Source organism: Carcharodon carcharias, chromosome 17 (genome assembly GCF_017639515.1).
Source record: "Carcharodon carcharias isolate sCarCar2 chromosome 17, sCarCar2.pri, whole genome shotgun sequence".
NCBI classification, from domain to species: Eukaryota; Metazoa; Chordata; class Chondrichthyes; order Lamniformes; family Lamnidae; genus Carcharodon; species Carcharodon carcharias.
This window is the reverse complement of record NC_054483.1, coordinates 83,821,502-83,847,314: the sequence shown is the minus strand read 5'-3', so window position 1 is coordinate 83,847,314 and position 25,813 is coordinate 83,821,502. Positions and strand designations below refer to the sequence as shown.

Below are 25,813 nucleotides of genomic sequence, written 5' to 3'. Positions count from 1 at the left end.
ATTTCTAATTCTCTCCAATTCTGAAGAAGAGCCATATTGGACTCAAAACGTTCACTCTGTTTCTCTCTCTCTAAAGATGCTGATAGGCCTTGGAGTTTTTCCAACACATTTTTATTTCACATTTCCAACGTCTGCAGTATTTTGCTTTTATTTTAGCACTTAATATTATTGGTTATGACAGTTGTTTAAAGTTTCCCTCTGGGATTCTTTGTGGAGGCTTTTGAAAATTGGATAGGTGACCAGGCAGAGGGGTTTAGTGAGAGAATCTTAGAGTGCTGTGATATGGTAGCTAAAACTCCAAGATTCATTGTGGACTACCCTGTTTCCCACACTTCAGCATTTAAAAGTAGAACGTTTAAGCTAGGAAATAAGACCAGAAGACATTTCAGACATAGCTAAAGTAAGATTGTGGTGGAATCTGAAAACAATACAAGGACTGTGAAGTTAATGCACTGAGAAATGGGGAGCTAATGAAAGTCAGCTATGACTAGGATGATAAGAGTGTTTGACTTAGTACACAACAGAATATCTGATTTAGTTACTGGTGCTGGTTTTACCAGTTCAATTTGCTCAAAATTGGCAAAGTCAGAATAAAGGATTGCAGAATTTCAACTGCAAGTTGGGTCCAACACAAATCAACCTACAGTGATCTTTTGTGTTATAGTAAAGGCCTGCTGTTTGCAGGGGTTTACGTTCCCACAAAATCTCGCAAAGAGCGAACATATTTTATAATGGAAATGAATTAGATAGGTTCCAGCCATCCCAAAATTTGGCATTTTTAAAGGAAAAGAGGCAATAAAAACTAGAGATGGAATTGTCCTAGGTTTGCACTGAGTGCGGTAGTGGATGGGGAAAAGGATGTTTTACCTGCTGGCCACAATGGCAGCTTTTCACGCCATATCGTCCAAATCCCACCTCATTAATTATGCATTCCAAGGAAACATGCCGTTTCAATGGCGGGCGGGCTCTCATTCGCCTGCCACGCCATCACTTCACGGCCTCGTCACCCCCTGCAGGCGCCTTATTTAAAGTGCAGCTGCGTGCACACCTCTCAGTGCGTCCAGCCTAGACTGCTGCACGGAAGGCATGGCCCCAGAAGGCAAGAAGACTCCAAACCCCCGATTTAATGATGCGCCCCTCGAGCACCTTTTGGACGCTGTGGAGGCCTGCCGTGATGTCCTCTCCCCCCGCTCTGGGTGAAGACCAACAAGCAAGGTCACCAATCCAGCATGGGAGGCGGTGGCAGCGGTGTTCAGCACCAATGCCCAGCAAAAGAGGACAGCCACCCAGTGCTGCAAGAGGATGAATGGTCTCATTCATTCTGCCAGGATAAGTCACTCTTCTCATTACTCTCCAATCACACACCCATCACACATCCACAGGGATCTCACACCTCAAGGGACAACACCACTAACTCTCGCACACACTCTCACATCTCCGTCAGGCTCATAATGGCTGGAGCTCTCGTCCTCATCCCTTTCATGTCTTCGCTCACCACACAAACATTCCATGTAGTGCCATGTGTCCTGCTCACACGCTCTCCATCTGTTTTCATGCAGGAGAAGCTGGCTCACAACAGTAGGGAGAGGTCCCAGACCGGGGATGGGGTGGCCCACATTAAGCCCCTCATTCACTTAGAGCAGTGTGCCATTGCATTGATTGGTGAGAATGTGGATCGTGCTTGCGGCAGCGGTGAGGTCGGCGGTGAACACCCTCATGAGTATGCTGCACCACATCATCCCTCTCTCATCACAACTGTGAGTGCTCTCTCTCCTGCTTTTGACTGCTACCATGAAATAATTATCTCTACTTTGGTTCACAGGGAGCTCTGCCAAGTGATTGACACCCTCAGCCAGCTAATCCCTCAGCTCCATCCATGTCCTTACCTCTAGCCAAGAGAACTCGTCCTCCATTAAAGAGCTGGAAATAAGCAGCCTGGAAAACCATCTCAGCGCTCATCTACACCCTCCAGCAGTGCAGAGACACACACCTCGGTAGGATCTAGATCCAGACCAGGCTTGGGTTCAGAAGCTGGTAGTCGCTGCATGGACACATGTCTGCAGCAGAAGGAGGCAGGTTCAGCCGAGCTCCCTGGCACTCGGAAGACTGCTGGGGAAGAGGCATCTGTGAGGATCAAGTCAGATGATGGGCCTCTGGATTTGGCCTTCCAATTCACCCTGGAGAGTCAGCAGAAGGTGGGGACACATCGCGCAGAACTGTTGGAAGCCCTCAACAGAGTGGCATGTGAGTCGGAGGAATGTGTCCGCTGGTTCTTTGATGAAGTGGTGCCCACATGTGCGCATATGGAGATCTCCATGGGGAGGATGGTGGGGGACAAGGAGATCCTGGTCCAGCAGAAAGTGGAGATGTGCACAGACCTGCACTTCATTGTAGCCATGGGTGAGTTCATGCAGTGGCAATGTGAGAGGGAAATGGGGCACCCCGATGTCCCCCCAGGTGCTCCTTCCCCTCAAGGAGTCAGGCCAGGGCCCTTGGGCACCCGAAGAGAGGAGGAGTGGCAGCTGGACATCTGTAGGTCATCCACTCAGGAACCTCAGAGGTTATCCTCTCCCTCAGAGCCCCCTTTGCCCCTGACCCAATCAACCTCGTCCTCTGTCACCACAGAGGGAGTAGCTGGCCCACAGGAGGACAACCAAATCAAGCCGGGGCCTGCAAGGCCTCAGCTCTCCAGAGGACCCATGCCGAAGTCATTAGAAGCAACAAGGCTAACCATATCACAATCTGAAAATATATTCACTTTCACTGAATAATGTGTAATGGTGTCTTTCAGTCTCATTGACAGGCTTGCGAGTCCTCCCACTGTATCCCCCCGACTATCAGTTCAGCTGTACACAGCTGGCCCACTAGTGATTCTGGAGGAAGAAGTGTGCGTGTGGCAGGGCCTTTGAGCCTTGTGCAAGCACTCTCCCACGCATGCGGATCCTTCCCTTATTATACTCATCTCAATGTTCTGAGCACTTTCAATGCTGTTTCCTGGGGATTCCTTTCAATTGTCCACCTGAGCTGACCTGCCCCTCCACCCACCCACTGCCATGCAGCACCTGATCTCACCGCGACTCTCATTTCACTTTCAATTTAGCAAGCATAGCAGTTTTTCTTGCACTCCCCAGTCCTTTCCCCTCCCCCAATCATCCATTTCCTTTCCCACATCACTGTCAACTCCCCGGCATCACCTTTCACCTCCCCGCCAGCTCCAACCTTTTTCTTTCGGGGATGTCCAGGTAAAATGTTCCTTCCTGAAAATTCTACCCTCACCCACATTAACCTCCCTAACCTTCTCCTTCCCACGCCAGGGTTTGTGTCTCCGAGTCCCCACCAACCACCCTTGCTGACCCTTCTACCAATACCATCACACACTCACCCTCCCACCTTACTCTGCCCTCGGTCATTCTCACCACTTCCTCCCACACCCACCCGCAGTTCGCTCCCCAGGAGGCAGTCATGGACACGACAGAGCCCTCCTTTACACGTTCACCAGGATATCCCCCCCTCCAGACTCCTTAGCTGGTTGGAACTCCTTCCTTCCCTTCCACCCTCTGGACTCCTTGCCCTCTCTGGATTCCTTCTCCCCACTGAACTCCTTCCCTTACAACTTCCGCCCCCCTTTCACCTACCTCCCCAGTTGCCGTCTTCTCCACCATTACCACATCCTCCCCCATACTCCCTCCCCCCTTGACACCTTCATTCCCCCCTCCCAACCTCACCCCCTCGACACCTTCATCCCTCCCTCACCTTTGTTCCCCCCTTCTAACCTCACCCCCCTGACACCTTCATTCCCCCCTTCCAACCTCATTCCCTCGACACTTTCGACCCCCCTCCCAACCTCATCCCCCCAACACCTTAGTTCCCCCCTTCCAACCTCACCCCCCTGACACCTTCGTCCCCCCCTCCCAACCTCATCCCCCCGACACCTTTATTTCCCTCCCTCCAATCTCACCTGCCTGACACACCTTCTTCTCCCATTTGATCCTACACCCTCCTGTCACCCCCACCCCCCCTCCATACATCATCTTCTCCCAAACACAGCTGGACCTTCCATTCCACCCACCCGATCATCATCTGTTGTGAGCAGAACCTCAATGATGACTTTCCACCTTCCATTAACTGCTTCATGTTAGAGCCATGTCCTTGAGCATCTACCCAGCATGCCATGGACATTCCTCCAGAACCCTGTTGCTGTCGGGCTCCAGCATTTTCTGCTCCTTGGATGTCCGCAATGTGAGCAAAACCCTGATGGTAAGTCCTAACTTCTGCACGACACACTTGTCAAGATGTGTTCTACACCGGCGTGTTTTTCTGTTGACGTGAGCGGATGATCCAGCCGGGGGGAGGGATGAAACCGGAGAGCTGGGCTTATAATGATATGCTGATGTATTAAAATGTGGTCTCCGACGTCCCATGGTGGGAAACAGGGCCCGCCACTGACGGGCCAATGCGGACAATTGCAAACTGGTTTCATGACGTCGCGCCATATTGTCTGCTCACACCACCAAACACACCTGACGTCAGTGGGCATGGAAAATTCTGCCCCACGTTTTGGAGTAAATTCAAGTCAATTTTACTGTAGAAATTGTTTGGCAACACAAGGAAACAGGAGCAATGTAAAACTTGCTAATTACAATATAGGATAAATTACAGTACGTTACTGTACTTGGGAGTGGAGGTAAAGGGAGTGGGTGATGTGGCTGATGCAGATATTGATGTGGATTAAAAGAACAATGTTATTTTTGACTGCTTTGCCTTTTGTTTTTCAATTTTGCAAAGTTCTAGGCTATAAGCAATGGCTGTGTCAATTGCTCCATAAAAGGTGATTCTTCTTTCCATGCTTGTATCATGGTCTGACGTCTGTTTTTGCAAATATTCAGCTGATCTTATGTGATCCGCCATCATCTTGGTTGTGAATTAAGCCTTCTTAGGTTCTTCCTCCTGCTCCCAATTAGTTTTATTTAATTTCATCAGTTCAACCAAATCTTCCTTAGAGAGATTCTCTTGATGAGATTGAAGCAACTCATTGCCTTCATCTGTGGTCAGGTCTTCAAATCCCTCCCCTCCAACTTGTTTTGCCAAGTCAACAATCCTGCCCACTTCAGCGTCCACATTGGGGGACTTTGTGAAATCATTCAGAGTCTCAGGCCAAACTTTTTCCAGCAGGTGTTTGTGGTTGAAGCTCTAACTTCAACCCATGAGTCCTTAATTATGCCTACTGCTATGAGGGTGTTGAATTCCTTCCAGGAATCATGGACTGTGGCTGAAGGGTCTGCTTCCAGAAGTGAAGGATGTGGCTGAAACTTTGTCAGGTGTAGTAAGCCTTGCATGAGGTAATGACCCCCTGGTTCATTGATTGGATAAGTGAAGTCGTATTTGGGGGTAAAAGCAAGATGTCAACATCTGGATGGCTCTCTGTGAGAGCATGTGAATGTCCAGTTGCATTATCGAGGATTAGTAGGACCTTGAAAGTCAGGTTCTTTTCCCTTAGATAAATGCAGACCTCTGGCAGAAAGCAGTTGGCAGACCAGTCTTCAAATACTACTGCTGTAACCTAGGCATTGCTGTTAGCCTTTCAAAAGACTGGCAGGTGAGATATATTTTTCCCTTTAAAAGCTCAAAGTTTTTCTGACCTATAAACCAGCATTGGTTTACATTTAAAGCCAGCCACACTGGCACATGGCAGAAGTGTCAGCCTGTCCTTTGCTGTTTTAAAACCAGGAGCTGTCTTTTCTTCCGAAATGTAGGTCATATTTGGCATCTTGTTCCATAACAAGCCAGTTTCATCTGCACTGAAGACCTTCTCTGTCTGGTAACCTTTTGCCTCAATGTAATCTTGCAGCACCTTGGGAAACTCTCCTGCAGCTGCATGGTCAGCTGAAGTAGCCTCCCTCACTAACTTCACGTTATGCAGCCCTGAGCGTTTTTTAAAGTTCCCGATCCATCCTGTGCTGGCTGAGAATCCTTTGGAAGTTGAAGGAGGGGCACCTTCTGCACCACCTTTGTTATCACCAGCACTACCCCCTTTACTACTCTTTATGGTGCAATTCAAGAGCTTTGTTTCGAATGATTGGGCCATTAACTAGGGGCCTCCTTTGATTCTAGTGTTCTATTCACACTTGGAGTAAATTCTCCATTTCCTCTAAGTGTGGATCTCTCCTGCTCACATAAGTTAACCTGGCAGTACAAATACCAGAAACACTAACACTGGTCCTTATTTTTTCCTCAGATGGCCTGAAGTATTTTATTTATTTTGGGACCAACATATATTTAGGTGAGAAGTTTTAAATGTTACATCACGGATGAGCAAAGATTTGGGGCCGTGACCAGTGATTGGGTGTACAAACACTTTCACGTGGGTAAACAAATTTGTGATAGAGTGGGTTGCGAATGGCAGGAATTGACTGTAGTTCAAAAAACACTGCACTGCAATCCAGCCCACAAAACTGGCCATGTCTCCAGATTGACTTAATCACCATGGCGAGTTTCTGTTAACTGTGCCTTTTGAAGAAGCTCTTAAAATTTAGTATTTTGCTTTTATCTTAAAATTAAAGTTTTGCTTTAGACACAAGGGCACTAATAGTTTTTAAATATTAAAAAAACATTTAATTCACTAAGAAAATGACTAGTGTACACCAATGAAACTAGTAAATGGCTCTGTATAGTTTTGAATATCAGTTATTTAAAATTTGGTCCTGCTTATTAAAAATGCTTATTTTTTTCTGATAAATACATTTTGAACTGCATCATGAAAACAGCTCCAGGTTACCACTCCTAAATATATCAAGGAATATTTTTTAATGCAAGGGAAAAAATAAACAATTATGTCGTAAAACACAGTTCTCAGGCACTGACTCATGGAAGATTTTAGATTCATGATTACACAAATGAGATTGAGCAGAAACTTGAACCTAATTACACTTCAGAAAACGAGCGCAATTTTCAGTGCAATTGCATCCGATTGCAATTGCGCCCAAAGAAGAAATTCTATCCCAATATTTTTTTGGATGAACACGAGCAGCAGCAAGGGGAATGCTGAGGCAAATCAAGCGTTGCCATGAAGGTGATGTGGATGAAGGATTCAGCAATGATGTGGATGAGGTATGGATGTAGGGATGCAATGTTGTGGAGGTGGAAACAGGTGGCTTGGTGACAGAGCAGATGTAGGAATTGAAGCACAGTTCAGGGTCAAACAGGACACCTGTTTACAGAGAACACGAGTTTATCCTGAAAATGGGATAGATTATAAATTTAATAATATTGGCAGGTAGAGTTAACTGATATTAGCCTTAAATCGACATCTGCAGGGATAAGCCTCAGTTGAGATTCCAAGTGACTTCCAATGCATGTTTTTTTCATTGCTTTCCTGCTAATTTCTCTGAATTGTGGAACCGTTTCTTAATATCATCCAAACATTTCCAGGCACCCATTTACAGCATCTTTATTACTTGACCATATCTTTACCAACAACCTTAAATTCCAGTTCATTCTGATTCATTTTTATTCTCACCACTTGTTTTTGATCTCACTAACATTTAATCTTAAGTGAACCTGCTTAATAATCTGTTCATATAAATAGTTCTGGAAACTAAATGTTCAGTTTTTATTAATTAAACACAAATAATCATCTTTTCTCACTCATTCTTGGCAAAGGGATGTGCATTACAAGCTACATTTACTGGATTTTCCATAGTTAATTTAAACCCATTGTTCTGAATTCATGACATGATAATATTCCTTTCATGTTTGAAAGCAAATTTTATTGTGTTATTTTGTATTGTATTCTAACTACATTGCTGGCTTGTAACAAACTGAATTTGCTCAATATATTCAATTGTGCGCAGTGCGTTGTTACTTATTTTTAATCTTTATGTTTTTGGGTTGAGTGTTAAGTGAAGAAGTGAATTGTGTGCTCAAAGTAAATGATTATAATATTGGCAAATTATAAAAATGTTTCATTTTTTGCATCCAGTGTTGGCACCAAGCACTCCCTGCTGCATAGTTTGGCACTATAATGCACTTACACTAAAGTGCTATAACTTCAACTTCAGTGAAATGTCTTTATAACACCAATGCAATATTTTCATTTCCCAAACCAGCTATTGTCATGCAATTAGTGCTGAATTATACATCAATTTATGTATAGGATTACGGTCCCTGTAGAGACTGATAACTTTGAAAAAGTAATGTGAACTTCCAGTGAATGTTTGAAAGATCACATTAAAATTTCAAGTTTTAAGGCTTTTACTATAACACATAAACCAAAAGCTGACAGGCTAAAACTTCTACTGTTACACACAAACTAGAACATTGACTATACACTATTTCAGTAGGCAGCCTATGCTCTAAACTACAAAAAAGATCCCCCATTTACCAATTAAAATGGCTGAAAATCTTCCTCCACGGTTATACTTTACTCTGTCCCTTCATTCTCTAGGAACCAGTCCAAAGAGATTCTCAGATAAAAGCAAAAGCAAAAAGCTCTTAAGAAAAGTCGTATGGGATTGAAACGTTAACTCTGCTTTTCTCTCTGCAGATGCTGTTAGACCTGCTGAGTTTTTCCAGCATTTTCTGTTATTGTGTCAGGGATTCTTAGTTCCTTTTTCCTTTTCCAGCCCAATAACTTCTAGTCTGCGAACTGATTTTCATGGTGTGGGTTACCCTGGCGATAACTCCCTCTAGCTAATGCTAGGCAAATCTTTCAATTTTATTTAAACCCTCGCAAACTTGGTCTCTTCGATAGGAGTGTGACCTCCCACCTACCTTTTGCATGGTGAATAATCAATATTTGCTGCTCTATCTCTTGATGCTCTCTCTCTCTCTTGGATTCTTGCAGACTGACCCTGTCTGTGAGGTTCACTGATATTTAGGACAATCTGCAACCCAATTTTACAATGGCTTTTTATGGACTCTTCCCCTCTTGAAGCCCGTCTCCATGGCTTTGCAAATCACATGAGCCTTGTATTCAGGTAGAAAAGCCAATTAGCCATTCTCCAGACCCCACAACTCAATTAGCTATGCTCCAGACCCCACAACTCAATTAGCAATTCTCTAGACCCCACAGCTCAATTCTATCTTGGAATTGATTAAACAGTTTATACTGTAATCATTAAAAAAACATTACATTCCTAACAACATGACTGAGGTTAAACCGACTGGCCCTTAGTTGTAGTGCTTATCATTACACCCTTCTTTGATCAGGGGTATAATATTTGCAATTCTCCAGTTCTCTGGCACCACCAGATTGGAAGAATTATGGCCACCTCGGATTCATCCAATCTGTTCCTGATGACTTATCAACTTTAAATACAACCAGCATTTCTAATATCTCTCCTTCTTTGGTAAAGACAAATGCAAATGTTCATTAAGTACCTCTGCCTCCATGCACAGATCCCCTTATTGTTCCTTAATGTATTCACCCTTCCTCTTACCACTTTTTAAATATATATATATATGCTTGTAGAAGACTTTTAGATTCCTTTTATGTTAATTGCCAGCCTCTTTTCACGCTTTCTCTTTGCTGCTCCAATGTAATTTTTCACTTCCTCTCTGAAATTTCTATGGTCAGCCTGGTTCTCACATGTATTATCAATTTGACATGTCATGCCCTTTTTGCTTCATCTTACTCTCCTCTTCTGTCATCCAGGGAGTTCTGGCTTTGATTTCCCTACCTTTGCTTCTCATGGAAATGTACTTTGACTGCGCCCAAATCATCTTTTCTTCTTTAAAAGGAGCTCATTATTCTGTTATAGATTTCTCTGCCAATCTATCATTTCAATTTATCCAGGGCAGGCCCATTCTCAACTCACTGAATTTGGCCATCCTCTAATTAAGTATTTTTGCTTTAGATTGCTCCTTGTCTTTTCCTATAGTTAATCTAACCCTTATGATACTATGATCACTGTTCCCTAAATGGCAGCAGTGTGTACCATCTACAAGATGCACTGCAACAACTCACCAAGAATCCTTAGATAACACCTTCCAAGCCCATGACTACTACCATCTAGAAGGACAAGAGCAGCAGATAGTTGGGGATACCACCATCTGGGTGTTCCCCTCCAAGTCACTCACCATCCTGGCTTGGAAATATATCACTGATCCTTCACTGTCGCTGGGTCAAAATCCTGGAACTCCCTTCCTAACAGCACTGTGGTGTACCTACACCACATGGACTGCAGTGGTTCAAGAAGGCAGCTAACCACCACCTTCTCAAGGGCAACTAGGGATGGGCAATAAATTCTGGCAAAGCCCACATCTTGTGAATGAATTTAATAATATGTTCCCCTACTCAAACTTGGGGCAGAATTTAGCTGAGGCGACAGGGGTCCCAGGTGGGAACCACACATCACTTTTCCAGGGTAAGCCTGATGTAATTTAAGTGTAATAAATGCAACCTAGACAATGTTGGGCCTTCCACTTGGATCATTTCCTCAGTCATGCCGAAATCCTGCCTCTCCCCATTATTAATAGCGCTACCGGCAGCAGTGGCTGCTCCCGGTAACGTACTGAGGCCTACACCAGGGATCGTTGCTGGATCCCTGGAGACAGCTAAGTGTTGATGAGATGGGGGTCAAGGGGAGGAGATTGCTGGCAAGGTGGGGAAGAGGTTCAGATGCAAAGGCAGGGGATGGCTTTCAGCAAACACCCCCCTCACCCCTTCTTGATTCCAAGTCCCTTGGTAAGGAACTGAGTACTTGTAAATGAGAGAAGCCCATCCCTTGTCAGATTTACAGGAAAGGGAGGGAAACCTGTGAGAGTCCCGTTAAATCCCTGAGCCACCATTAAATCCTGGTGGGCTCAGGGATAATTGCTCTAAAGTGGTTTGTTAATGAGCCTAATTAACACCCTGCCACCAGTGGGTGGGATTCCGGTGTCAGGTCCTTCCTGCCTTTCATTAAATCCAGGACATTTTTCCTGCTGCTGGAAATTGGATGTGGGGCCTCTCGCCCAATTCTCCCAACCCACCCTGCCTCCCCACCGCTGCCATTATGCACACTCCAGCTCTTGATCTCCAGGACTAGATCCAGAAATGCCTTCTTCCTTTGGATCAAGAAAAGTACCCTGAACATACTTCAGAAACTCTTCTCCCTCTCTGCCGTTTACAGTTTTGCTTTTCCAGTTTATATTAAGATAATTAATGTTCCCCATTAACACTACTCTATAGTTCTTGTACCTCTCTGTATTTTCCCTGCAAATTTGCTCCTCTATATCTTTCCCACCAGTTGGTGATTGAAAGAATATAAGCGTAATGGCACCTCTATTGTTTCTTACCAAGTAAATTCTGTCCTTATCGCTCCAAGACATTCACTCTCTCCAAAACTGCAATATTCTCTTTATAAATATGGCCAGCCCTCCTCCTTCCTTTCCTTCCCGATCTTTCCTGAGCACCTTGTATTTAGAGATATTTAGCACTCAATCCTCCTTTATTGTCACAACGTCATATCCACATGTAGCTATTTGTGCCTGCAACTCACCAACCTTATTTACCATACTTAGTGCATTTACATACATGCACTATAAACCTGAGCTAAATCCTTATTGTATTTCCTTTTCATCTGGCCCTACCTAATAATCTATTACTTATTCTAGTGCGAAGTTTCTAAGTGCCTAACCAAAAATACAAATCTGTGTGTGTGCCAGGCTTATGTTCTCAGCACCCTCCTTTACAGTAGTGAAGCATGTTCAAGTTATGCAAGCCAAGCAAAGCAGCTGAACAGCTTCCATGTCCGCTGCCTCAGATGAATATTGGGCATCTTCTGGCAGGACAGAGTGCCGAACATAAAAGTACACCAATGTGCAAGGATCCCCAGGATGTTTGCTCTCGAGTCCATGCAGATTTCTGATGTTGATGCCTGCGTCACGTGCACCGAGTGGATGACGGCTGCCCCAAAGACATGCTTTATGGTGAGCATAGTCACGAGACCAACAGGTTGCTCATGTCTGCGATACAAGGACACCGGTAAGCAGGACCTCAAGTTGACCGGGATTGGAATCGATGTATGAGAAGTCCTCACTGCTAACTGGAGTGCCTGGAGACAAGCAGTCAGTAATGGTGTGGAAAAAGCAAAGGACTAAAAAAATGATAGCCCGCTGGAAGGAAAAAACATCATTTGGCCTCAGGTCAATGCTATTCATCTGTGCCAGCTGAGGAAGGGGCTGCCACTCGCAAATCGGCTTCTACAGTCACAACAGACATGTTCAATCCAGAAGTGATACACACCCCAAGAGCAGTCCATCATCTCTTGTGACAGATGGGTGCCGTAGCCAATCCTTTGTGCATCTTGTTTATCATTCCTAATGCTACATCATGGTCCTCACCTCTGCCAAGAACCCTCCCAACAGCACTAGCAAACTGTCCCGCAAGGTCACTGGTCCTGACCTTGTTGAGGAGGCAGGGCTGTGCAGGAGGTGAGATCAGAACAGTCAGTGATGGAGGATATCTAGGTCTTCGGGACCGATTGGAAAAGTTGAGACAAGAAAATAACAAACCCTTGACCCCTTACATCTTTGCAAATTAATTCCCTTTTCTCTCCAAAGTCCTTGAACACATTGTTGCCCAAATGCATGTCCATCATTCCTGGAACTCCATATACAAATTCTTCCGATTAGGTTTCTGTCCCTGCCACGGTACCAAAACGGCTCTCGGTAAAGTCACAAATGAGATTTTAAGTGACTGTGGCAAAGCTACATTTACAAACTGCTCCTCAGCAACATCATCCAAAATAAAGTTGTTAGTTTTTATATGTATGTGAACAACTCCCAGCTCTACCTCACCGCCCAACATCACCCAACTCTGCACCTGCTTCAGCTCATCTGCTGCTGAAAGCTTCATCCATGCATTTTTTTAACTAAAACTCAGTGTAAGTAAAGATATGGGCAATTAAGTTCCATTCACCCATCCCCTTTTGCTCGCTAACCTACACGGGCTCCAGGTTAAGCAAAGCCTTGATTTTAAGATTCTCATTCTTGTTTTCAGTCCAGGGCCTTGCCCCTCCCTATCATGGTAATCTCCTCCAGCCCTACAACTCTTCAAGATATCTATGCTGCTCTAATTCTGGTCTCTAGTGCATCCCTGATTTTAATTGCTCCACCAATGTTCGCCATGCCTTCAGCTGTCTAGTCACCAAGCTCCAGAATACCGTCCCTACACTTCTCCACCTTGCTTTTCTCCTTTTAAAACCTACTTCTCCTACAAAGCTTTTGGCTGGCTGCCCTAATATGACCTTATGTGGCTTGATGTTAAATTTTGTTTTAGTAACACTCCTGTGCAGTGCCTTGGACATTTTGAGATGTTAAAGGCGCTATATAAAAACAAGTCATTGTCGAGATTGAAGAATCGGGGCAAGGAGTGGAAGAACCTGTGGTGTGGCGGGGAGGTAGTGAAGACCGAAAGGATTGATGATAGAGGAAATTGGATGCCTCAGGAAGAGATTGGAAGAGTCAGAGTTGGGTGACAGGATGGTCAGTGGTGGAGATTATCAGAAGGATGGGTGGTGGAAGAAATCGTAAACTTTGGGAGAAGATCATAAGCGTCAGTGTTGTAGCAGGAGACAATAGCATAGTGGTAATGTCACTGGACTAGTAATCCAGAGACCCAGGCTAACATTCTGGGGACAAGGTCCAAATCCCACCATGGCAGCTGATGCAATTTAAATTCAATTAATTAATCAGGAATTTAAAGATAGTCTCAGTAATCGTGATCATGAAACTATAGTCAATTGGTCATAAAAACCCATCTAGTTCACTAATATCTGTTAAGGAAGGAAATCTGCCGTCCTTACCTATTCTGGCCTACATGTGACTCCAAACTCACAGCAGTGTGGTTGATTCCTGAATATTCTCTGAAATGGCCTAGAAAGCCACTCAGTTGTACCTAACTTCTACAAAGTCAAAAAAAGGAACAAAGCCAGACAGACCACCCGGCGTTGACCAAGGCACCGGAAGCAACAACACACCCAGCCTTGTCGACCCTGCAAAGTCCTCCTTACTAACACCCGGGGCTTATGCCAAAATTGGGAGAGCTATCTCACAGACTAGTCAAGCAACAGGCTGGCATGGTCATACTCACTGAATCATACATACAGCCAACATCCCAGACATCCCCACCAGAGGTGGCGACACAGTGGTATACAATGGGGAGGGAGTTGCTCTGGGAGTCTTCAACATTCACCCGAGACCCCATGATGTCTCATGGCATCAGGTCAAACATGGACAAGGAAACCTCTTGCTAATTACCACATACTGCACAGCACATATCCCACCGCCCCAGCCCAGCTGATGAATCAGTACTCCTCTATGTTGAACAACAACTGGAAGATGCACTGAGGTGGCAAGGGCACAGAATGTACTCTAGCTGGAGGATTTCGATGTTCATTACCAAGAGTAGCTTGATAGCACCACTACTTCTTCTTCCGTATGGCTGGCTATACAGCAACAACTATAATTTCACATCAAGATGGCCAAGTCAGAATATTATGTCAGAAGTGGCAGTGTGTATCACTGTAATACCTCAATGCGATTTCAACCTTGAAGCAGCTTGGAAAAATGAATGGTCCTCACAAGAAGTCACAAACAAACACCTCATGAAAGACCTGACATAGCAGGTCCCTGGTTTCAACCTCTCACGAAGTTCATGGGCATCCTTAAACCACATCCATACAAACCATGGCAGCTGCGGATACCTGATGCACTAACGGAAAATTAAAAACTCTTTGTGTGCAACTGTGGTCATCCAGGACATGGAACACATAACAATTTAATGCCCGACGCATAAATACGAAGGAGGTATTACAGTACCACCATTGACTGGGCTGGATGGGTCCTGAAGAAAATAGCTGCAAGGCTGGGCCGGCAGCAAATGGTGAATGAACCAACAAGAGGGACCTTGTCCTCACCAATCTACCTGTCACAGATGTATCTATCCACGATTGTTTTGGTCCTTGTGGAGGTAAAGTCCCACCTTCAATTTGAGGACACTCTCCATTGTGCTGGTTGGCACTACCACCGTAGTAAGTGGGATAGACTTCGAACAGATCCAACAAATCAAAACTGACATCCATGAGGTACTGTGGGCCATCAGCAGCCACAGAATTATATTCAACCACAATATGTAACCTCATGATCTGGCATATCCCCCGCTCTATCATTACCATCAAGCCGGGGGATCAATCCTGGTTCAATGAAGAGTGTGGGAGAGTATGCCAGGAGCACCACCAGGCAAAATGAGGTGTCAATGTGGTGAAGCTACAACACAGGAGTGCTTGCATGACAATCAGCAGAAGCAACATGCAATAGACAGATATAAGCGATCCCACAACCAATGGATCAGATCAAGTAGTCTTGCCACACGCAGTTGTGAATGGTGGTGGACAATTAAACAACCAACAGGAGGTGGAGATTCCACTAATAACTCCATCCTCAATGATCGGGAGCCGAACACATCAGTTCAAAAGACAAGGCATTTGTGCCGAGTAGATGATCCATCTCGGCCTCCTCCTGAGATCCCCAGTATCAGACTCCAGTCTTCAGCCAATTGGATTCCCTCCACGTGATATCAAAAAATAGCTGAAGGCATTGGATACTGCAAAGGCTATGGGCCTTGACCACATTCCGGTAGTAGTGCTGAAGACTTATGCTCCAGAACTAGCCACAGTCCTAGTCAAGCTGTTCCAGTATAGCTACAACACTGGTATCTACGTGACAATATGTAAAATTGCCCAAGTATGTCCTGTCTACAAAAAGCAGGACAAATCCAACCTGGCCAATTACCACCCCATCAGTCTACTCTTGATCATCAGTAAAGTGATGGAAGGTGTCGTCAACAGTGCTATCAAGTGATACTTGCTCAACTAAAACCTGCTCACTAATGCTCAATTTGGGTTCTGCCAGGGCGAATCAACTCCTGACCTCATTACAGCTTTAATCCAAACATGGACAAAAGAGCTGAACTCAAGAAGTGAGGTGACATCAAGGCAGAATTTGGCTGAGCGTGGCATCAAGGAGCCCTACCAAAACAGAAGTCAATGGGAATTAATGAGAAAATTCTCCACAGGTTGGAATCATGCTGAGCACAAAGGAAGATGTTAATGGTTGTTAGAGGTCAATCATCTCAGTCCCAGGACATTGGTGCAGGAGTTCCTCAGGGTAGTGTCTTGGGTCCAACCATCTTCAGCTGCTCCATTATAAGGTCAGAAGTGTTCGCTGATGATTGCACAAAGTTCAGTGCCATTTGAAACTCCTCAGATATTAAAAGCAGTCCATGCCTACATGCAGCAAGTAGTGGACAACATTCAGGCTTGGGCTGCTAAGTGGTAAGTAACATTTGTGCCACACAAGTGCAAGGCAATGACCATCTTTAACAAGAGAGAATCTTACCATCTTCCCTTGACCTTCAATGGCATTACCAATGTTGGATTCCCCACTATCAACATCCTGGGAGTTACCATTGACCAGAAACTGAACTGCACCAGTCATATAAATACTGTGGCTACAAGAGCACGTCAGAGACTGGGAATTCTGTGGTGGTAACTCATCTCTTGACTCGCTAAATTGTGTCCACCATCCACAAGACATAAGTAAGGAGTGTGATGGAACACTCTCCAATTGCCTGCCTGAGTGCAGCTCCAGCAATACTCAAGAAGCTCAATACCATTCAGAACAAAGCAACCAGCTTGATTACCACCCCATCCACGAACTTAAAAATTCCCTCCCTCCACCACCGATGCACAGCGGAAGCAGTGTGTACCATCAACAAGATGCACTGCAGAAAACTCACCAAGTCACTTCGACAGCTCCTTCAAAACTAGCGACCTCTGCCACCTAGAAGGACAAAGACAGCAGATGTATAGGAATACCACCACCCTCAAGCTCCCCTGACTTGGGACTATATCGCTGTTCCTTCACTGTTGCTGGGTCAAAATCCTGAACTCCCTTCCTAACAGCACTGTGAGTATACCTACACCACATTGACTGCAGCAGTTCAAGCTGGCTCACCAACAAATTCTCAATGGCAATTAGAGATGTGCAAAAAATGCTGGCCTATAAAAGAAAAGCTCGAAGGTCTCAAGGGGAATCATTCCTCCATTTATTTGCAAACATTAGGAACCCCTTCCAATCACTGCTAAACCCAGAGAAACCTAGCACAGCCAAAACTGAGCTTTCTCCCCGGGTTCTCAGATCCCTGGGTTGCCCTTCATGCCAATAATCAGTGTTCCCAATAACACTATTCTTATACAGTCACTAGATTCTATGAGGCATCTGCTAAAATGTATATACAATTACATCAGTAATTATCACTTCAATCAACTTTCTTTCATTATCTTCTTTGTAAAGTATTCCACCATTTTAGTTTTTTAAATTTTGATTGTTGTTTGGTTAGCATTTATAAAAGAACTGAGGGGTCCCTGTAATTGTCAACAGCATGGTTTTATTTCTTATTTTATGGATTAGATTTTGAAGTTTTTGTTCCGCTGTATCTCAATCTGAAATATGTCACAGTATGTGGGCAAATCTATATTTCAAATACTTGCTGGAAAATGGTTTGGTGGTGAGTGGGAGGTTGTGCCCCGGTAGCATTCTCTTGCATGACTAAGGGCACGGAACGATGTGTGGGCAGACGGCAAATAAGACGAGATACAGATTTGTTGAAGGAGATTTGTGCAGATTTGTACAGCTGCAGGGATAAAACAAATATGTTTTTAAACACTATTTTAAAGGTCAGAAACTCTCCCACACACACAAAAAAATGACTGAACTGTGTGATGGCAGAACTCTTTTCCTTGTGAAGACAGCTTTTGTATTTGAAACAGGTTCTTGACTCAAATCATGGTATGTGCAAAACCACTGGGATAATCTCGTTAACTCTGATACAGCATAAATGTTCTGTGCTGAGTAATGGATTGAGGACAAACCATACAATGCAACTTTCAGAAGCATAAAACCATTTGTTTTGTATAGTTATATGTAAACAAATGTAGCTACCTTCTCTTAGGTTGATTTTGGCATCCAATTTTAACTGCATTCCCCAATAGTGTCTAACAAAATAATGCAATAGGGACACTTCAATTCATAATATTTCTTGCCATAATGTTTACATTAAAGTAGCTTCAGCCTTCATGTTCTGCTTCACCCTAGAGCATTCGGACTGCCTGGGCTGCAATTTTAACTCCTCCCACCAGGTGGAAGTCAGCTGGGGTGGGAGTTAAAATGCAGCTATGGACTTGCACACTACTCCCTCACTCCAATCTGGCTGGCTCCAATTTTAATTGGCAGGCAGTAAAGACACCGGCCTGAGGCCGCTGAAGTGCTCTTTAAATATGCAAGTTAGACACTAATCTGCCACGCTAACCTGAAGTCTGGGCAGAAGAACAGCGAAGGCTTCATCACCAGTCCAAACCTGCCAGGAACAGCAGTCAGGGCCAAAAATTTCTTCCTTCTTATGGCATTTCTATGGTTTATTATCTTACAAACCAGCATGCAGCACACACCATTTAATTATTTCTATTTGTGCTTAATACTACAATGTTAATCATATCCCTAACGAGCCATTCATCCAACTTCTTTTGTAAATATTAATTGACACACCATTAACTAGGTGTCTTGTCCATATTTCAATTATTCTGTAGAAGGAGAATGGAGTTCTTCCAGTTCCAAATCTTACTTCAAGGTTTCTAATTTATACTTTTGTTTTCTGTTCATATTTAAGAAGATCTTAGTGTATTAACCATTTGATTTCTGTAGGTTCAGGAGAATTCTGGTCTCTCTCTATACCAGCTAGCTGTGAAGCTGGAAAAATGAATTTACTGTAATAGAAAAGCAAAATATTGTGGATGTGGAAAACCTGAAATAAAAAAAAGAATTCTGGAAATGAACATGGTCCCATTTTTTGAGATAGCACTTGCTAGTGATAACACTGTTATCATCATTTTCAGCTCCGCTAGACCCATCTTTTGTCTCTTTTCTTGTCCCATTTTCAATCTTCTTTCTGTTCCCTTTTGTCATTTCATGAATCCTGCCTTTCACCCTATCACAGATCTCCCCTTTTCTTGGAAAAACTCAGCAGGTCTGACAGCATCTGTGGAGAGAAAAACAGAGTTAACTTTTCGAGTCCGTATGACTCTTCTTCAGTCAGTTCCGAAGAAGAGTCATACGGACTTGAAACGTTAACTGTGTCTTTCTCTCCACAGGTGCTGTCAGACCTGCTGAGCTTTTCCAGCACTTTTTGTTTTTGTTTCAGATTTCCAGCATCCGCAGTATTTTGCCTTTATCTCCCCTTTTTCTTCTCCTCCCCCTGTCCCCCAACCTTTCTCAGTTTCTTCACTTGTTTAAAACCTGTACCATCTCTAACTTTTTCCAGTTCTGCTGAAAAGTCATTAACATTGTTTCTCTCCTCACAGATTTTGTCTGACCTACTGAGTATTTCCAGCATATAGTGTTTTTATTTACCTGAATAAAGCTACTTAAACAGTAAGAATAAGATTATTTTTATTCCAGATTTCAAGCATGTTATGCTTTTCTATTACTGTAATATTAACTACTAAATGAAACACAAAGTAGAATTTTATGTAATAAACACTTTTAAGTAGCTTTTCATTTGTCATGTCTTTTTTCTAGTCTCTTTCAGCCCTCCTTTTATTTCAACTTTATTCTTTCCATCTATTTTAACCCTTTTCACTTAATGAAGCTGATATGTTTTATTATTTTACCTTTATCTCAATATCTCCTGCACACATTTTGAAGGTGGGATTAATGAAAACTATCTTCAAAGACCTTGTTTTTACTAGCAGCCTAGTTTGGGAAGATTGCTATGGTTACCTCATGGATGAAATTGGTCAACCCTTGATGTAAAAATTGGGTCAAAACTAGGAAGTGCTTCATTACAATGAATGGTATTGTATAGGTTCATATAGAACCAAGCCAAATCTTTAATCAACTGTAACTAATGATGGGTGTGATGGGTTTATTCAATAATTGAATAATTGAATGGCAAATAGGAAATCCTGAGGAGGTCAAAATTACACCTTTCACTGAATAGTCTATTAGGTCATAATTCAAAAGGTACATTTTTTGTATCCCAGGACATGATGCTTGTTTGACTTGCTTAAGGACAGATAGAATTAACAGCTGCCACTATTCACCTCCTTAATAGATGGGTATATTATGCATACTTTTCTCAGAACAATAATCACACAGACAGACTGAAGTGCATATTTATGGTTCAATGATACCTCAGATGTTTCAACAGCCAGGGTTAGGTTTAAGGGATTGACTCACACAAGAAAAGGATAAACTTAGCAAGTGTTATATCTTTATCTATAGAAACAAAACATAATTTTTTGGGGGCTCAGTACCCCAATGAAACACAAGATAAAAATTCCTCTAAATTATGAGACTATATTTGACTTTAATTGAAGCCAGATACATTGGACACATTAACAATGCAGGCAGATTGCCGGCTGGGCAGATCATACAGATGGATACCACAGAGTAAACCTGTATTAGACTAGGAAATGGGGCCACCTCGACTCATCTGTATGTAATTAATGAAGCATTTTGCAAATTTTTTTACAAAAAAGCTATACATCTGAGGGCTGCTCTAATCATGAAATCATGGCTTGCATTTTTGTTGAATGCCAGCTTTCCTTTAAAACTAAGCAACATATCCTATTGGGACATTCTTATCTTGAATAAAAAGAATAATCAGTTCTTTTCTCTTGCATACAGCTTTTGGAATTCATGATTTTTCAGCAAGTTGTTACTTTTTCTAAATTAGCTCTAGCTTCAACCCAATATAATTTGATATTTCTAAGGAAGCTAGACTGATGGACAGTTAGACTCAATAAACACAGTCCAAACCAGGGGGTTACAGAAAGAAGGCAGGGTTGCCATGGACTTAGGTCAATGTCATAACATAAACTCCCATCTCCCCTCTTAAAGATTGCAAAATGTTGAAGATTTTAGAATCTTTGGTGAAGATAGGAAGTGATTGGAGGGATTGGGGCTGGAATTATTGTGGTTCACTATTTATATAAATAGTATGCATTCAGAGATTGGAAGTACAATTTCAAAATTTACAGATAGCACTAAATTAGGGGATATAGTTAGTATTGAGCAAGACAAAATACAAGACAACATCAACAAACTTGCAGAATGGGTATGTAAATGACAAATGAATTTCGTTTGTGTAAGATGTGTAAGATGGTACATTTTGTTCAAATAAATAAGGAGGCCACATACTCCTTGGAAAATAAGAGTCTAATTGAGATAGAAACGCAAAGGGATTTAGGGATATAGATTACCAAATCATTACAAGTAGTAATGCACATTAAAAAGAGCCATAAGATATACAACAAAGCACTGGAGTTTATTTATAGAAAAACAGAAATTAAAAGCAGAGAAGTTATGTTGAATATTCCTCAGAGCTGAGTTCAAAATAAGAGTCATACTGGATTCAAAGTGTTAACTCTGCTACTCTCTCCACAGATACTTCCAGACCTGCTGAGTTTTTTCAGCACTTTGTTTTTATTTCAGATCTCCAACTTACTCAGTATTTTGCTTTTATTTTAATGGAAAGGATCAGTTGGACATATAAAGTAACAAATGATGAAGTGCTGTAGAGAGTGAACAAAGAAAGAAATCAACTGAACATAATTAGGAAAAGGCAGAGAGACTGGGAAGGGCACATTTAACAGGAAACAGACTAGTAAGAGACATTATGGAGAGAAGATTTCAAGGAAAAAGAGGAAGAGGGAAGAAGGGAATGTCGATGCATGATGACTTGAAAATTGAAGGGAGTTACTGGAAAATGAAAAGAATGGCACAGGACAGAAGCACATGGAGAAGACCATGAGCTCAGGAAATGCCTTTGGGCAGAGCACACATGACGATGATGATGACGACCAGCTAATACTGCCCCTTTACCTGTGCTGCTTTTAGTTCAGTCCGTCAGACCCTGGTAGGATATGCAAGAGGAATGAGCTTTCTTTTGAATCTTGACCTAATTTTCTAGTCCTAGGGGAGATGTTTTTCTACTGAGAGTCTATCTGCTTGATGCAGCTTATTTCTGAAAAGGATTGTCAGGGATTGAACCAGGATGCTCCCATTGCACTCTAAGACAAAGACTTCTAAAACACCTACAAATATTGTGTTTATTTGTTAATGTTGATGCCTATAAAAGGTAAAGAGAAAATAGCATTCATTCTTCATTCCAATGCACAATTATTGCAGGGCTATTGGGCAAGTGTGATCATTGTTAAAAATTGGAATGCTCCACACAACCTGAGGGACAGGAGTAATAGAGTATCAAGTTATACCAATAGTGCCAATGGGTACCCTAATACCTACAAATAGAACTTTTTATATTGTACTTACTTGGTCAGATGGCAAGATCCCTTTTAATCATCAGATATTATAATCATTTCATCAGTTTTAAATAACTACTTTCTTTTCCAGAAAATGAGTTTGAAACCATTAGAAAAAGGTGTTTAAAATGAAAAAACAAAAACAGAATTACCTGGAAAAACTCAGCAGGTCTGGCAGCATCGGCGGAGAAGAAAATAGTTGACGTTTCGTGTCCTCATGACCCTTCGACAGAACTTTGAAGTTCTGTCGAAGGGTCATGAGGACTCGAAACGTCAACTCTTTTCTTCTCCGCCGATGCTGCCAGACCTGCTGAGTTTTTCCAGGTAATTCTGTTTTTGTTTTGGATTTTCAGCATCCGCAGTTTTTTTGTTTTTATCTGTGTTTAAAATGAAGTTCAGTTTATTTTATATAATAACTAATTTATTGAATTTGTATTACCAATGTTACAGAAGGTGCCACCAAAGTACAGCGGGCTATGAGTGTATATGCAGGTTACTATGTGTGGAATAAAAAACATTGACAGAGAAAATAGTTAAGCTTTTTTAGTTTCACATGGGATCATCTACTGACATTTCTGTGTCACAATCTGGAACTCATTATCTTGTGGCATTCATTCTGTCAGATGAAGTCACTGACAACTTTTCACCAGGAAAAATGCAGTGCTCATTTTCTGTCTCATGTGATGCTAATTTATTCCTTTCAAGGCTCGCAACATTCCAAGTGGTTAAAATCATATGGATTTTACCTGCCAAGCTATGAGGTCCTTGAGCTTTTCAATCTTTTCATGGTCTTCAGGGTGCTCCTGCAGGTATCTTTCAGTGAAGAATGCCTGATATAAAAATAACACTCATGCAGTTTTAATAAAAACAATTAGAAATCTATTTTTAAGAAGCATTTTCAGAATGGAGCTTGCATTCCTGAAAGTGATGTCATAATTAGAAAATATGTGATAGGGAAGATCAAGCTTCCAAGTGTAAACTTCAGTGAACACATAACAAAAAGTTTCTAATGGATGTAGGAAAATATGTAACACAATGATGTATTTATCCTTACCCTTGCTAAAATTAACTGAGCTTATAACGGTAAAATGTACCAGAGAAAAACAATTTATCTATAAAAGATGAATAATCACGTTAATTTTATTACCCAATGATAGCGCCATTTAAATAAGATTTTCTGACTTTGAAATCTGTATTATTAAATAGAAAAGGGGAAAAAAGTCAATGAACAAACCTTTTCATAATTGGTGAAACCACCCATTACTGCAGGATCCACAATTCCATTCAGCAGCATGGAGAGAGGGTTAATCGGTAGATTTGGGTCATTCATGTGCTGTTGAACCATGTTATTGATCTTCTCATTCGTTAACTGCATCGTTTCTATTGCGTTCTCCAAGGGGCTTATCTCGACCTACAAAGAGAATGTGTATATATATTGTATATGTGTAAAATATAAACTTAAAACTAGTATTTTTCTGCTTGAAGTAATTATTATTTGAATGACTTCTGATATATTTGTACCATGCTCAGAAATCAATATAAGGTATTTTGCATTTTATTCAAGTGCGATAAACATTTTCACGTTTAGTTCTAAGTTTCTCCACTATGACCAATTAGCAGCAATACTTGTTCCACAATCTGAAGAAAATCAGGACTCAAATGGTTTATAATCCCATGGACTATATTTTTTTTGGTTAAAAAGTAAAGAGAATGCTACTATTTCTATTATGTGAGTTCCAGACTGTTATATTCCACATGGTGATTTCCCTTAGAAGACACCAATCTGTGAGTAAGGTACATTCAGGTAAGTTATCTAAAAATTAAACAAATTAAAATGATTTAGTTTGCTTTAAGCATTGTTACAATATTACTCCTTGGATGACAGAAGTCCTGTCAACTATAATCTTGAATTTCAGTTTTTATGATGCACTTCTACAACCATAAGTAAGACATTAAAATATAGCCTATATAAAGCTGGCTGTCCAATCTCATCCCTATAGCTAAAATCAGTAAGTATCCAGAGCACAGAACAATGGCCTGGATTTTGAGGTCAGGTGCGAACAAATAACACTTCCCGTCCTTTTTGCTGACAGCTTTTCCAGAGACTTTGCGTGGGCAGGTTATGATCACAGGGAGTCCAATACAATGCGCTAACATCTACAGGGAATCTGGGACCTATAAGAACAGGGTAAGCAACAGCGTATCTCTTCAACCAATTAGATTGAAGAATCTTTACTATGGCACACAGTTCCAAACCAGGAAGTGTAAAATTGAATATTTAATTCATTCTAAAACCACGTGCAGAAAGTGAAATAAAGAGAGGGAAAGAAAGATGGGATAAAGACAGAGAGAGAAAAAGATTTAAAATTTAAAAATAAATCTTCTTCAATTATTAAAATGTGAAGTATAAAAGTTAATTTTCAGTTCCAGAGAGGTTGTTATTCAGTAATTAAGGCACACCATTAAAAATTCACTTTTATGTGAATGGACAAAATTTAAATCTTTCTAGTATATTGGTAACTAGTGGGGGAACAATGCTACTTCATACCCATCACGTTTTTGAATGCCGAATCTTGTGACTAGATACTTTTGGTATGAAGCTTGGGGAGGTGCAGGACAACCCGGACAGGACCTTTCTGATTTCTGCATTTAGCTGCGCACACGTGGACCCTGAAAGTTGTGGTACGATTTATTCCTTAGTAACGATGAGCACTCATGTGCTATTCCTTGAGCATTATTCTTTGAGGATATAACAAGGAGGGTGGGATAAAGGGGAACTAATTGATGTCACGTACTCGAATTTCCAAAAGGCGTTCAAATAAGGTCCACATAAAAGGTTCCTGTGCAAAAGAGGAGCTCATGGTTTTAGGGCGATATATTAGTTAGCTAGTCCTCTGTCCATGCTGACAGCCAGATTTGGGATAAATGGACCATTTGCAGGTTGGCAAATTGTAACTATTGGGAGTGCCACAGGGACCAATGCTGGGACTTCAACAGTTTACTATCTATATTAATGACTTGGATGAAGGGACCAATTGTATTGTTGCCAAATTTATTGATGATAGAAAAATAGGTAGGAAAGCAAGTTATGAGGGGAACATTAGAGGCTGCAAAGAGATATAGATAAAGTGAGTGAACAAAAATTTAGCAGATGGTGTATAAAGTGGGAAAATGTGAGGTTGTCCACTTTGGTAGGAAATATAGAAAATCAGATTATCTAAATGGACAGAGGCTGCAGTACAGAGGGATCTGAGTGTCCTGGTACATGAAACACAAAAAGTTAGCATGCTGGTACAGCAAGTAATTAGGAAGGCAAATGGAATTTTGGCCCTTATTGTCAGGCGGATGAAATACAAAAGTAGGGAAGTCTTGCTACAAAGGGACAGGGCACTGGTGAGACTGCACCTGAAGTACTGTGTACAGTTTTGGCCTCCTTACTTGACAAAGGG

The 25,813-nt window shown here is 42.1% G+C and overlaps 1 protein-coding gene across 1 annotated transcript in view; it reads right to left on the bottom strand.

The window, feature by feature from the left end:
* Positions 1–25,813, bottom strand: part of dock1 (dedicator of cytokinesis 1) — a 693,250-nt gene that overhangs the window by 30,195 nt on the left and 637,242 nt on the right. Inside the window, exons 45-46 of the mRNA XM_041210280.1 lie at positions 23,599–23,775; positions 23,111–23,194 (exon numbers count right to left, since the gene is read on the bottom strand). Of these exons, the coding sequence (XP_041066214.1) occupies positions 23,111–23,194; positions 23,599–23,775 (261 nt within the window). The remainder of the gene's footprint in view (positions 1–23,110; positions 23,195–23,598; positions 23,776–25,813) is intronic.